The 15,364-nt window shown below is 35.2% G+C and overlaps 1 protein-coding gene across 1 annotated transcript; it reads left to right on the forward strand.

Annotated features, from left to right (window-relative positions):
• Positions 1-7,538: 7,538 nt before the first annotated feature.
• On the forward strand, positions 7,539-14,593 carry LOC143562559 (2,3-bisphosphoglycerate-independent phosphoglycerate mutase). Its single transcript, XM_077050327.1, has 9 exons — positions 7,539-7,753; positions 8,533-8,660; positions 9,775-9,925; positions 10,960-11,163; positions 11,748-12,172; positions 12,439-12,631; positions 12,744-12,839; positions 13,678-13,830; positions 14,340-14,593. The coding sequence occupies exons 1-9, from the start codon at positions 7,592-7,594 to the stop codon at positions 14,499-14,501; spliced, it is 1,674 nt and encodes a 557-aa protein (XP_076906442.1). The 5' UTR covers positions 7,539-7,591; the 3' UTR covers positions 14,502-14,593.
• The last annotated feature ends 771 nt before the right edge of the window (positions 14,594-15,364 follow it).

Genomic DNA, 15,364 nt, shown 5'->3' on the forward strand with positions numbered 1-15,364 from the left:
AAGCTGAGTGCATATGATATTCAGTATGAGCCTAGAACAGCCATTAAATCACAAGCGCTTGCAGACTTTGTGGCTGATTTCAGTAGTGACATGCAAAATGAAGCTGATCTTGAAGTCCAACAACTTGAAGAAACCAAGGATCCTTGGATCCTCTTCACTGATGGAGCATCCAACGTAAGAGGAACAGGATTGGGTATACTACTAAAATCGCCACAGGGGGACATAATACCCCAGTCCATTGCATGTGCATTCCAAGCCACCAACAATGAGGCAGAATATGAAGCACTTATCGCAGGTTTACTCTTAGCTAAACAGATGAGGATCAGGTATCTTCAAGTTTATATAGACTCTTTACTTATAACTAACCACTTTAACGGTTCTTATACTGTGAAAGGTGAGAATATGGTCAAAGATTTAGAAATTGTGAAGGAATTGGCGAAATCCTTCGAATTGTTTAGTATAATACAAGTACCAAGGGAAGATAATGCTGGGGCAGATGCCTTAGCAAACTTAGCATCATCGTTGAAGATCCCGGATGATGTAAAGATACCCATCATTCATATATTGTCTCCGGCAATTGGAGAACAAGAATCCGTGAAGATAATAGTGGATTGCACAGGAGAACATACGGATCCTCCATCCTCTTCAAAAGTAGGATCTTGGATCCTTCCAATCAAAAAATTCCTTCAAGATGGAGAGATCCCTGTAGGGGAAAATCCTAAAGCTTTCAGATTGGTATCACAATTCATTATTTTACAAGATATTGTGTATAGAAAATCTCTTGCAGGTCCCAATCTGAGATGCATTGAGGATCCTGAAATACAAGAGGTACTTCAAGACTTCCACGAAGGCGATTGCGGCAACCACACAGGGGGGAGAGCATTATTCTCCAGGATACTTAGGACTGGATACTTCTGGCCAACAATGAAGAAGGATGCTATGGAATACTAAAAGAAGTGTGATGCTTGCCAAAGGCATAGAAACATTCTTCACCAGCCAGCAGAACCTATGTATCCTATATCCTCTTCATTGCCTTTCATGAAATGGGGAATGGATATTGTAGGCAAGCTACCAAAGGCACCAGGCGGAAAGGTCTTTGTGCTTGCTATGACAGACTACTTCTCTAAATGGATTGAAGCAGAAGCATTCGTGCAAGTCCGAGAAAGGGAAGTTATATCCTTTATTAAACGAAATATTATAACTAGATTTGGTATCCCTTCTGAAATCGTTTGTGACAATGGTTCCCAGTTTATCGGGAAAAGAACCACTAACTTTTGTGACAGTTGGGGCATCAAGATGATCACTTCTACACCAGTTCATCCTCAAGCCAATGGTCAAGCGGAGTCTAGCAACAAAATCATCATCAACAATTTAAAGAAGAAACTAGGATCCAAGAAGGGAAAATGGGCTGAAGAACTTCCTTATGTTCTCTGGGCAGACAGAACTACACCTAAAAATGCAACAGGCCAAACACCCTTCTCATTGGTGTTTGGATCAGAAGCAGCAATCCCTACAGAGATGGTGGTTCCTACAGCCAGAACGAGCATCTGTGATCCTGAATTCAATGAAGATATTCTCCTTGAAGACTTGGATACTATTGAAGAACTTAGAGACCTAGCCAAAATCAGAATGGCAGCATATCAACAAAGGGTAGCTGGGGCATACAACAAAAATATAAGGATAAGAAGATTTTAAGAAGGAGATCTAGTCTTGAGGAAAGCCTTCCAAAACACAACCAATCCGACAGATGGGAAACTAGCACCCAAGTGGGAAGGTCCTTATCTGATCGAGTCGGAAACAGGGAAAGGGGCATATCATTTGCTCACCATGGAAGGCAACAAATTACCAAGAGCATGGAATGCTATCCATCTCAAGAAGTATTTTTTCTAGTCAGGATCTAGTATCCTTCGAAAATCAAGCATCCATCTAGGATCAAGGATCCTAAAATTGGTAATATCTATCTGATCACTTATTTATTTCATATTCTTGTTAATAATTTAAGGATAATGTATTCTTAACATTTATCTTTTCCAAGTTTTTAAGTAACAATGCAGATTTCAATAAGAGGTTCAATGTCTAAGAGGTTGGCCACCTCTCCATCATGCTTAAGGTACATTGCTATTTTCCTTGGCCTAGCCTATGATTGGATATGACCCCCGATGGTCATATCCTTCAAGGTTTAAAGGTTTTCACATTTCTTATAAATTAGAGTTTCTACACTCTCGCCTGGAGCGCATGCTATCCAACGTATAGTCCGGAGCAGCGGGACCAGTACACGCTTAGTGGCTGACAATTTCGTTGCTTTCGGCTATATGGAGGATCCTACGATTTATGGTAGACGTACCATACCACCGGTTTATAACGTTAAACGTTATCTCAAGACAAAGGTTTCTAACATTTTCATGTTAACTAAGGTTTATAACGTTTTCACGTTATCTCACGTTTGGGCTAAATCCCGGTTTGGGCGAGTCCCCAGTTAACATCCGTATTTGGGCTTGTCCCCAGTTTTTGGGCTTGTCCCCATATTACACGGGCTTGTCCCCAGTTGCCTGGGCTTGTCCCCAGATTATTTTTTGGGCTTGTCCCCAATTTATTGGGTCTAATCCCAGATAATATCATAAGTTATTTGCATCAGGTATCATAAATTAGATTCTGAGGATCACCGAAGGATCAATACTTATGGATTCAAAATCCTAAAATTCAGTATTATAAGGATTGCAAAAGGATCAATACTTATGGTAATTTAGGTCTAACCAGACCTTACGGTATAATTTCTGTTTATCGGTTTACACTTATTTGATTTCAGTTTATATCTTCATAGATATAAGGATTCATTATTCTCAATCTATTTTTATAAGGATTTAAGATCCTTGTTTATTTTTGCAAGGATATTTTATCCTAAAAATTTTTTACTAAAGAATATTATTTCTTAAAACTTTCAATGAAACTTAAGCTATATCAGACATACTTTCAAAATAACAGACAATCAACAAATAGTTAAAAGATACTATTTACTTGTAATTACCAAAAATCTTTAACCTGGATTTCACCATTTAAAGACGGACCATCCATCCGGGTTAAACATGTGTTACTAGTTGTTCATGATTTGCAGGGAGAAGGATAAACAGCCAGAAGGGAAGTTCCCATGGAAATTCCATTGATATGTGACAATTATATCCAACTTGTCAAATCTCATATGTTTTTGCAGGAAGTTTGAATTTAAAGGCAAAATGACAGCTGTGATCTTATCACAACTGCCATTTTGGGGGGCAATTGTTAGTGCACAGAAATTTGACACTGTGGATATGTTATCCCGGCATATGTTTTGGATCAGTTATCCTTAGCTGTGATAGAGAGAATACTCATGTGTGTGTGTATACCATGTGTCCTATAACTGATCATAATCTCAATTATATATAATAGATATTAACTCAATGGAGTTATTAATAATAAATGCTATTAACTAATTTTCCTAAAAATCTGCCTTTATCTTCAATGTAAACGTAACAGTCACTTTGACCACGTGCTCCATCACTCAGGCTGCGAAATAGGGGGTAGACCAGTTATTGGAGCCGTTACACTTGATAAATATCAGCCTTCATATAAGAAATAACCGTTAATAGCACCAAATACCGAGGATCCATGATCCTGGCATAGCTCTGGAACTCTTCAGAAGGATAATTGATCCATATACGTAAATATCTTCTTGACTACAAGTTAGTAGATAGACTGAGTCTTCTAATCGTTATACCTGCTAAATATTAGATTACACATGAGAACAACCGTTAGTAAATAATAAGTATTGTGGATCCTTGATCCTGACGGGATCTGGAACACACGCTAAGGATAACTGATCCAAAACATATGCCAGGATAACATATCTACAGTGTCAAATTTTTGTGCACTAACATCCACAAACTCCAGTAACACAGGTTAGTTATTTATATTCCTTAGTTTTTCGATATATGAGAAATATATATTCATCACATTTATTTTGTTATAGCCGTGTATTTAATTAACGATTTTTAATTTTATAAAGCTATATGTTGCTTTATCATGAGTGAAGAGTAGAGCTGATGTTAAAATGCTTATATTAGATAAGGAGAGTAATGTTACAAATAAAACTACAAATATGGTTTATAAGGAACTGTTTAGTTATTTATGAGATTGTAATTTTCAAGTTTGTGTTAATTGTAAAACAAAAGTTATTTTGTTCTTTATGAAATTATAATTTTCAATTGTTGTTGTTTAACGATTTATATATTTCCACCCGTGTCATACACAGGTCAATAACCTAGTTTAACCAATGAACTTTTATCATAATCACACACCATACATATATTAGGAAATAAAAGAAAGCTAGCACTACCGAAAAACATGCAAATTGACTTTGACAACTACCATAAAACTTGAAATAAAATGCTAAACATAAATTGGATACGTGGGAATTAAGTTAAAATTGGTAATATATTACAAAATAAAACATGGCTCCATTTTGCCGCAGACGAGTCGAATTATGGCGGGTCTTTGGGTGAAGGTGAGGGTAAGCATGCGATTCACCAATTTCATACACCTAACCTGATGTATATCAATAAAGTAAAGTTAAAAAATGAAAAAAAAAAAGAGGAAAAGAATTCATATCTTTGTGATCTTTTATTATTATTATTATTATTATTATTATTATTATTATTATTATTAGGGATATAATAAGCATATGAATATTTCTAGGTCTGTTTCTTTAGTTTATAAAATTCGTATGAATTTAATTTGATAAACAACTAGCAACATGTTTCTTACATTGTAGAAATTAAATAAATTTCTTTTGTCAAATATTCGTTCACGTACGTTTTGAATATAGCATAAAGTGCAAAAGGATAGTTTATGACAGGCCTATCAAGCATAAGACCATCTCTAACGCGCATGTACTTCTTCCGCCCGAGCTGATGTGGAAAACGTCCATAATTTCAGGCGCATTAAATCTCATCCGAAGGAAAGAGATTCACAAGTGTCATCCGTCTGCAAGGGCGCCATTATTTGGGTTCTTGTGCCAACTTTTGAGCTATTTTCTTTTATTTTTTAGCAAAAATTTAAAAGCTTCAGTTCTTGGATTTTTTAAATACCTTCATGAAGCTTTAATAGAGTTGGGAATGTCTTGTGGAGAAGATGAAGCGATGGAGAAAGTAGATAGAGGTTTTTTTTGTTTCATTGAGGAAAGTTTAATATTTGCCCCTTTATTTATTAAGTAAACTACATACATACCCTTTAGGTTTGATCTGAATTTAAAAATCCAATTTGAAAAAAAAAGCAGTTTTAATATGTTCAATTGAAAAAAAAATCCAATTCATGTTGTATAACAAAATTGATGAGTTGGAAAACGTAAAAATGTTTGTATTGTTGGAGGTGAAATTAGGTGTTTTTAATGATTTATTAATAATGATGTGGCAACTGACTAGGCAATTAAAGGCACTTAAGGGCGCCTTTAGCATTGGAGATAATTTGATGGGTTTTAAGGATTTGTAAAGAATATGATGTGACGATGATATGGCACTAAGGGCACCCGTAGCATTGTGGATACTCTAAAAATTAAAAAGTACATCATGGCCCTTTCGAACATCAAAATCAAACCAGTGTGGCAGTGTCAAGTTAATGGGCCTATCAGCGTATATGGGCTTGTATGAGTTTGTAGTTTGCACCTGTGAACTGTGAGGGCCCATGAAGCATATGGAAATGGAAAGTTTGGATGGTGTTTTATTCTGACTTTGACTTCCACTTTAAATTAAAGAAGAAAGAGGCGTGAAAAATGATGGTGTGATTGGTGTCAGAAGGCACGCAGCCGACGGTCACTGTTGGATGACGTGGTAAACTCCTACTCGGCGTGGCTTTCTTAGATGCTTCTCGAATATTCTTTCACTTTCAAGATCTACCCTCCATATTACTTGCCACCCTCTTAAGTGTTAAGAAGAAACTCAATGAAAATGGGTTTGGAACAAGTATATCTCATGTCTCATGCCTGTCTAGTATTTGAAAAGCAATTAACTATCAAGTAACGAACATGCATATAGGTATTTGATAACCCGGTAGTTTGTTAAAAATGACCACTTCCCCACGTATTAACTTCCTATTATTATTTTTTTTCCGCATGTGCTACCGTCCATTTGTCATCAAAATTCCCTTATTGCCACCTCTATTAATTTCAAATAAATCTCATCGTCAATTTTCCAACCTCACCTTCTATTCTCGACCCCGCAAGGGGGGGGGGGGGCTACTCTGCTTGCTCAAAAAACAACTCTCAAAACGGCGTTCTTGTCAAACCTAACTCTAATACCAATTATTGGAAATCAGACCCACAAACACGAAGAATTTCCCTTTGTAGTAATCCTTTCATGATGTAGTTTGTAGGCGTTGTTGATTTTTCCCTTTTTTTTATTTGTTTTGTGTCATTAAAGTTGCCCTTTCAAAAAAAAAATAATACTGATAAAAATCTATTTATGTTAAATTTGTAACTTAGAAAACAAGACAACTCGTTATAGGAAACTAAATAATCTCTAATATTCTTAACTTCCTAAAGAAACATACCAAATAACTCTTAAACTCTTTTATGAAAGACCCCTTTAACTTTCATTTTCTTTGAAGACACAATATGATTGTTCTCTTTTAATATATATAGTCATTGTACTCAAGAGATGTCATTGCGTTTATCGACAACCCTTTTTATGCAACGTGCAACGTTAATAAGATTTCGTATTTATACATTCTTTCCTGTAAAGTTCCTGAACTTCTCATTTGGCCCTATCTTGGACACATGACATTATATAATGCCTTCTTACAAAAACACAACCTCTTATCATATCATCATTATAATCCCACAATATAAACAAAATAATATTCTCATTTTGCTTACTTAAAAATTAGTTTTAATATACAAATGATATTATAGAAAAGTATATAAATATATATTAATCACAACTTTAAGTAAAAAATTGCAAAATCACATAAACATTTATTCTTATTACTTAATTATATACAAAATGATATTTAACCTGCACCTTCCACGTCTCATATAAATATCATTATCTTCCATACACTAGTACGCATGAATTCATAATTTTCACAATTCTATTTCAATTTTGTATTAAACTTTCTTGTCTCAGTTATGTTAAAAAAATACTAAGATCACCAACTCAAACCATTTTTTAATGATAATTCCAACCAACCAACCCACTTAATTTTCTTTTTTATTTTCTTAAAGTTATTAATCACACTTTGATTATTTTAATATCTTCTTCTAGTAGTTACAATCATGCGAATTCAATCTAAAGTTCTAATATCATCTAGTAAGTAGTAGTTAGTTACAATCATGTGAATTCAATAAAAGTGTGCCTTGATAAACCCATGGGCCATTCTTAACCACGTGCCATACTCCAGGGACTTTCCAGTCCCAAAAATATTAATAAAATATCAAAAACCAGTCAAATCACACTATAAAGCATCAGCAGCAGACTAATATCTTCTTCACCATCTTGTTGAAAACAATACCTAACATCTTCTTCCATTTTTCAAACCCTAACCGTAGATCTATCAATCAATCAATATGGGAAGCACCGGATTCTCATGGAAACTGGCCGATCACCCCAAGCTTCCCAAGGGTAAGCTGGTGGCTATGATTGTTCTGGACGGTTGGGGTGAAGCTTCGCCTGATAAGTTCAACTGCATCCACGTGGCCGAGACTCCCACCATGGATTCACTCAAAAACGTAACCGATTCATCTCTGCTTATTATCTGTTTGTTGATTGCTTTTAGATCTGATCAGTTTTAGTGATATCGAATCGATGACGGAGTTTACAACGCGATCTGAGTTAGTTAGGGTTTATACGTGGTTTTATAAAATATAAATACATATACCGAGTTTTTTTATATATATGATGTTTTAGTTTTGACTAGATAGTAATTAATTGACGACTAGTCGGTGACTCGGTGTGGTATTGGTATTGACTAGCGATTAATCAGCACCATGGATCTGAAGAATCCTACTAACAAATCTGAAATAGTTAGTTAATCATTCCAGAGTATGAAAATAAGGGGGTGTTTGGGATTGCTTGTTATCACCAACTTATAACTTATTAACTTTTTGAAAATGAATAAGGTGTTTGGGATTGCTTTTGATGTAAGTGGGAAAAGTTAATAAGTTACACTTTTGTAACTTATTGAAAAGTTTAAGGAGGTAAAATAAGGAATTCCAAACACCCCCTATCTCCCTAAGTGATGTTAAGTAAAAAAAATCAATTATTTTGACCTAATGTTTTGTATTATGTTTTAGTAAGATTTGAATGCCATTTAGGTTTGTATTTAATGGAAGTTTGAGTAATGGAAGAGTGATTGGTTCAAGGGCTAACCAAGCAATATTAACAATTTTTTTTATGCTAAAAAGAAGGGTTGCAGGCTTGCAGACCAATTATTTACATGTTGTTTTGATCTGTTAGTAACAAATTGTGTTGGATAGTCTTTAGTTTTGATATATGTTGTTTGATACAGGGTGCCCCTGATAAATGGAGATTGGTTAGGGCTCATGGTACTGCTGTGGGGCTTCCTACAGAGGATGACATGGGAAACAGTGAAGTTGGACATAACGCTCTTGGTGCTGGAAGAATCTATGCTCAAGGGTAACTTTGCTTTGCTCATTTGATCTTAGTTACCCATTTTGAAAGTTTTTCTTCTAATTTAAGTTAATATTAGAGAGAATACTTGCTTACATAGGGTGTACTTCTATTTTTGAGCTGATCGAGAGTTATCAGTTTGAAATAACTAAATAAGTAATCTCAAACTGTTTACTGGAAATAAGAAGTTAAGCATGAACACTTTTATTATATCCAATCACTCAAAAGCGCTTATATGTTTCCAGAAGATACAATAAACAGATATGTTGTTTAAATATGCAATCTCAAACACCTTAGTTTCTTACACATTATAAACAAAGAAGAACAGTAGTCTCTCTTTATTATTAATCGCCAATAAAGGCACCATACTTGCTACTCATGTTCAGATTCTTATCGTACTATAGGCCTGTAAATTAACCAACTTTCAGTGAATTGTTCTGCGAGAAGTTCCTTTATGTTTGTTCATTTAATAAACAAAAGAATATGAACACGCACTTTTATTCAATTGGTTAAATGAGCGAACATAACTGTGCGTTCATGTATCTTCGTGAACGCTCGTTTATGTACGTTCATTTACTTTCGTATATTTCTGTTCATTTATGTTTATTTATAGTTGCTCATTTGTATTAATATTCATTCAAAATTATGCATTACTGTTTGAAATGTTTGATGTAACAATGATGTTATTTTAGACTTTAATTTTTATGTTCACGTTTACTTTTAACTCATGCTGGTTTATGTTTATTCATTTAACAATGATGTTATTTTAGACTTATAATTTTTTACATTCACGTTTACTTTTGAATCATGTTGGTTTATGTTTAACAATGATGTTATTTTAGACTTTAATTTTTATATACGTTTACTTCTAACTCATGTTGGTTTATGTTTATTCATTTATGTTTATTTATGTACACTAAGGATTAATGTACTTTTGTGTTTGTTTACGTTCGTGAACCGTTCTTTAGTATGAGTGAACATAAAGGAACATTCATTTTAAGTGTTTTGTGTTCTTTCAGTTTGTTTACATGCCTACAAGCCTATCATACTATGTTTATGAATATTTTTTAATCTATTCAGCTGCTCTTTACTTACGAATCCTTTGTTTACTTTCATGTAGTGCGAAACTTGTTGATCTTGCTCTTGAATCTGGAAAAATATATGAAGATGAAGGATTTAATTACATCAAGGAATCTTTTGCAACAAACACCTTGCATCTTATTGGATTGATGAGTGATGGGGGTGTGCACTCACGCCTTGATCAGTTACAGGTATATACAATTGATTGATGTAATGCAGTTTAGGGTTGTAAACGAGCCAACAACCGAGTCAAGCTCGAGATCCGCTCATTGGAATAAAAGATCTTGAGGTTGGCTTGTTTGACCCTTATGTGTAAACTTGAAATCGGCTCGTCGCATGACCTTTGCTTGTTTGTTAAATAAAATTTATTATACACCCGCACAACACATATATTGTTTATTTTTTATTATATGTATGTGTTTTATTATTTTAATCAATCATCATCATCGTACTCAGTAAATCCCACCAATAGCAAAGCTATGGTAGGGTCTGAGGAGGGTAAGATGTAGACTCATTGAAGCTCGTGAGCCTAATTAAACTCAATGTTTAAATTCCGGCTCAAGCAGGGTGTAAACAAGCCGAGTTCAAGCTTGATTTTGACTAGGCTTGAGCTCGGCTCATTTAACTTGCATAGATCTCGTGCTCTGGTCATGTGTAGTTTTCAGGCTCGGACGCAGCTTGTTTTGTGCTCTACTTTTTTTGAAGCTTGATCTCGGCTCCTTTATTAATTTTTTACCTTAATTTATATACGTTTTGTGTGTATCTATATATTTTTTGTTATAATTACAACATAATAAATACTTTTTAGTTATTAATAAAATCATAGTAAATGATTATTGTTATATAAGTTAATATTTAATGTATTAAATAAACATTATAAATAGCAGGCTCGTTTAGGCTCGGTAGTTAACTCAGGCTAGAAGTGAAGCTTGGGCTCGGGCTTGTTTATTAAGCAGGCTTACTTTTAGGATCGAGCTTGTTTAAGCTCAGCTCGATTTGAGCTTTTAGCGAGCTGATCTAGAGCAGTTCACGAGCAGCTTGCCTCATTTACACTCTTAAGCTCGAGCTCTTTCACTAAATAATCTCTAAGTTAAGCTCAGGCTCTTTCACTAAACAATCTCTAAGTTAAGCTCGGTCTCAGCTCATTGCTAATTTAGTATGAGCCCGCATGGTCCTTTTACTCGAACTACATTTGGTGATAAATATGTTTAATATTGGATTGCAGTTGTTGCTCAAAGGAGCTAGCCAGCATGGTGCCAAGAGGATCCGTGTTCACGTGCTTACAGATGGACGTGATGTCTTAGATGGTTCAAGTGTCGGTTTTGCTGAAATACTCGAAGCAGAACTTTCAGAGCTACGAAGCAAAGGCATTGATGCACAGGTGGCTTCCGGTGGGGGCCGCATGTATGTCACCATGGATCGCTACGAGGTAATAACATCTGATTGGTTGCATGTGTGATTTAGTTATTTCTTGCGTGTGTATTTGCATGACACCAGATAATGTTGTCATTGCTTGTTTTTGTTCGTTCAATTAACCTCAACTGAACAAATGAACAAACAGGAACACTTAAATGAACTTATTTTTTTGTTCATGTTCATTTGTTGAGAAAATGAACGTCTTTGTGTTCATGTTTGTTAGTTAATATTCTAAATGCATGGTTCACGAACATAAACGAACACAAATGAACATAACTCAACACAAACAAGCATAAAAATACGATTACTTACAACAAGTAAACGTATACCCAAATTTAACTCCAAATTACCATGGTCATTACATCTGACGTCTACAAAAGAAGGTATATAATAAAGGGCTTAACTATGAAATTCAAAGTTTTAAGTTAATATTAGCACTGAATAAATTTGAATGAATAGTTAAAAAGAACATGAATATTGACGAATGGGACATGTGTTTATGCTTCTATATTTAATAAAAGAACTTACTGTTGTTGAACGGCTCACTGGGCATTTGTTTACAGGCCTAAATCATCTAAGTAACATGTTTTTTTGCAGAACGATTGGGAAGTCGTGAAACGCGGTTGGGACGCTCAGGTTCTTGGTGAGGCCCCTCACAAATTCAAGAATGTTGTCGAGGCAATCAAGACACTTAGACAGGCACCGGGTGCAAACGACCAATACTTGCCTCCATTTGTCATTGTTGATGATAATGAAAAGCCTGTGGGCCCTATTGTGGATGGTGATGCGGTCGTCACTTTCAACTTCCGTGCAGACCGTATGACTATGCTTGCACAAGCTCTGGAATATGAGAACTTTGACAAGTTTGACAGAGTGCGCTTCCCAAAGATCCGGTATGCGGGTATGCTTCAGTATGATGGGGAATTGAAACTTCCAGCTCATTATCTTGTTTCTCCTCCGTTAATAGAAAGGACATCTGGCGAGTATTTGGTGCATAACGGGGTCCGCACATTTGCTTGCAGGTGAGAATTTCTTTTAAAATTTTGGTCAGATGTGAGAATATTAGTTAATTAAAGTTGATACTTGAGTCCCTATTTGGACCCACATAAAATTACTCGTTTTAACCTAAACCCACTTATTGGCTTGTAACCTAACCTGCCAATATTGTTATGTCTATTCCAGCGAGTGATAATTGTAACCAAGCCATAATTAATTAACTTATTTGTTCTCTGTTTTCTCAAATGTATCTGAATCTCACAACAATTGTTTTACTTGTTCTTTTCAACAGTGAAACTGTGAAATTCGGTCACGTTACATTTTTTTGGAACGGAAACCGTTCTGGATATTTCAATTCAGAGTTGGAAGAATATGTTGAAATTCCAAGTGATAGTGGAATTACTTTTAATGTTCAACCGAAAATGAAAGCCTTGGAGATTGGTGAGAAGGCCCGTGATGCTATCCTTAGTGGAAGATTTGACCAAGTAAGCTATATTTAATAATTTATGTAACATTATTAGTTAAAAGTATTCATTCATAGAGCTGTTATTTTCATTCACAGAATCATAATAAATATTTTGATTTGAAAAATAATAGGTACGTGTAAACATACCAAATGGTGATATGGTTGGACATACCGGTGATGTTGAGGCTACCGTTGTGGCTTGCAAGGCTGCTGATGAAGCTGTTAAGGTAAAACTATTTGAATCTATTAAGGGTATTGTAGTCATTTTATGCCCACTTAACTAGAAAAATTAACGCCCATCTGTTTCAAGGACCATACATGTAATTTTGAAGTTAAGGACCAAACTTGCAAAATGGACATACAACAAGGACCATCTGAGTTATTAACTACATTTAAATTTTGAAAGCCGCTCACGTTGTAATTTTAGTTGTGGTGCTTGTTATTTGATTCGGTTCGTTTTGCAGTTACGACCAAAAAACCGAACCAATGAACACCCTTAATTTGTTATAAAGTTTTATGTATTCAAAATGTTGGATTATATCATCAGTAATCATATATAACGCGCTTAGTACAAATGTAAAATAACACATTAAATTTTGCTAAATTCACACTCATGTCCCTATACTGTCAGTTTTTATCAATCTCCCAACTATTATATAAAGGAGACATTGTTTCGAGTCAACCCAACCTGTTATACAGGTCTGTAAATGAACCGAACTTTCACTGAACCGTCCGCGCTGGAAGTTTTTTTATTTAATGAATGAGCGAAGATGAACATTTGTCTTGCTCGTTCATTTTTGTTTGTGAATGTTCGTTCATTTAAATTCGTTTTTGTTCGTGCGTTTCTGTTCATTTATGTTAGTTTTCGTTTTTAGATCGTTTGTTAGTATATTCCGTAAAATTTTTAGGCCTGTTACAATTTAGTCTGGTTGTAATATCTTATTAGATTCAACACTAGATCCAACACATTATATTAAAATTTCCTTTCAATTGATTTTCTCGATTATGTCCGTTCATCTATTTTGGCCTTTGATCGATTTTGATTGGGTTTTGGTGTTGTTGCAGATGATTCTTGATGCGGTAGAACAAGTGGGTGGAATATATGTGGTGACTGCTGATCATGGTAATGCTGAAGATATGGTTAAAAGAGATAAAAAGGGTCAACCTATCCTCAAGGATGGTCAAGTTCAGATCTTAACATCACACACACTTCAACCGGTACGCGTTTTACTATTACTTTTATATTTAGTTAAGATGCAATGCTGGTGGTAAATTACATTTTTGTCCTTGTCTGTTATTTGCGAAAAATTATGAAAATTGTCCTTAAGCTTCATTAATCACACCAGAGGTCCTTAACTTTCATAGGTTGCTACAGTTTTGGTCCCATTAAAATTTACGGGTAAACTTCAGTGAATTCATGTCGAGGGACCATACTGTAATGAGAAATGAAAGTAGGGACATACATTGTAATTATTGTAGTTTAGGGAAGGAACATGTAATTTATTCTAAACAAGACAAGGGACATGAAAATGAAAAAAACCGAGCCACTACAAAAACTGATGGTTGGTTTTATGTCTTTGTAAAACCAAACTTTTGTTTTGGTTTTGCGTGTAACTAAAACTGACGTGACTGATTTTTGGATTTTCATTATCATTATTTTTTTATTTTAAGTCGCTTATCAGAGTTCAATAAATAGTAATTGCATAAACGGCAATTGTTTGAATCAGGTGCCAATTGCAATTGGTGGTCCCGGGTTAGCAGCTGGTGTGAAGTTCCGCAAGGATGTGCCAAGTGGCGGGCTAGCAAATGTAGCAGCAACAGTGATGAATTTGCATGGATTTGTTGCACCTGATGACTACGAAACAACTCTTATTGAAGTTGTTGATTGAGTATAAGTAGGAAAAAGATGGTTTTGATTTTTGTTTGAATCTCATGCTTCAATAATTTGATGGAAATAGAACAAATGACGATATGTTTTGCTACATAATCTGTATTTCCTCCTTTGAGTGAGTTTTAGTTGACTTTATGTTTGAACAAATGCATGGTTTATAATGTAAGATCGATAAAAAGTTGAAAACACTAGGGCTGTTTAAAGTATGTTGTAACCGATCGATGATCTAAAATTTAAATCGAATAAAGTTAGCTGATTTTAGATACGAACAGTTTATATTTGTGCTTTGGCGATGTGGTCTGATTTGAAACTTGGAACCGGCCTTATTACATGTCTAAAACCGGTTGAAGATTGGTAGTAGGCCGTCATCCAATGCTTAAAGCAAATTTAGCCTATCATATTATTCAAAAAAAATAAAACAAGAAGAATCTATATAGAAAAGATTACTTCATCGCTGGAGGTAGACGTGCACAATAAAACCGGTTCCGGAACCTAACCAGTGGAACCGGAACCGGTTCCAGTTCCAACCCGGTTGGAACAATACCCGGTGTGGGTATTTTTGTACCCGAAAATCGTACCCGGTTCTCCTATTTGTATGTCAGTACCAGTTCCAACCCGGTTCCTACCCGGTTCTTAATTGGAACCGGTTTGGTTCGTACCCGGAATAACCGGTTCCGACGGGTTTTTTTTGAAGGGTCAAACAAAAGTCAAACTAGCCGTTGGAACCGGTTCCAACGGTAATATAGCCGTTGGAACCGGTTTTTTTAGACACCAATTAGCCGTTGGAACCGGTTCCAACGGTAATATAGCCGTTGGAACCGGTTTTTGAGACAATAGATCCGTTGGAACCGGGTTTTTTTA

The sequence above is a fragment of the Bidens hawaiensis genome, unplaced genomic scaffold (genome assembly GCF_021521415.1).
Source record: "Bidens hawaiensis isolate Kalapana, Puna unplaced genomic scaffold, B.hawaiensis_p1.1 tig00021032_1, whole genome shotgun sequence".
Taxonomy (NCBI): Eukaryota; Viridiplantae; Streptophyta; class Magnoliopsida; order Asterales; family Asteraceae; genus Bidens; species Bidens hawaiensis.

Excerpts from the sequence above, each read along its gene's own strand:
- LOC143562559 (XM_077050327.1), top strand. The coding sequence starts at position 7,592 with ATGGGAAGCACCGGATTCTCATGGAAACTGGCCGATCACCCCAAGCTT. Across the intron at positions 7,754-8,532 it reads CCATGGATTCACTCAAAAAC|GGTGCCCCTGATAAATGGAG; the intron begins GTAACCGATTCA and ends TGTTTGATACAG. Across the intron at positions 9,926-10,959 it reads CACGCCTTGATCAGTTACAG|TTGTTGCTCAAAGGAGCTAG; the intron begins GTATATACAATT and ends ATTGGATTGCAG.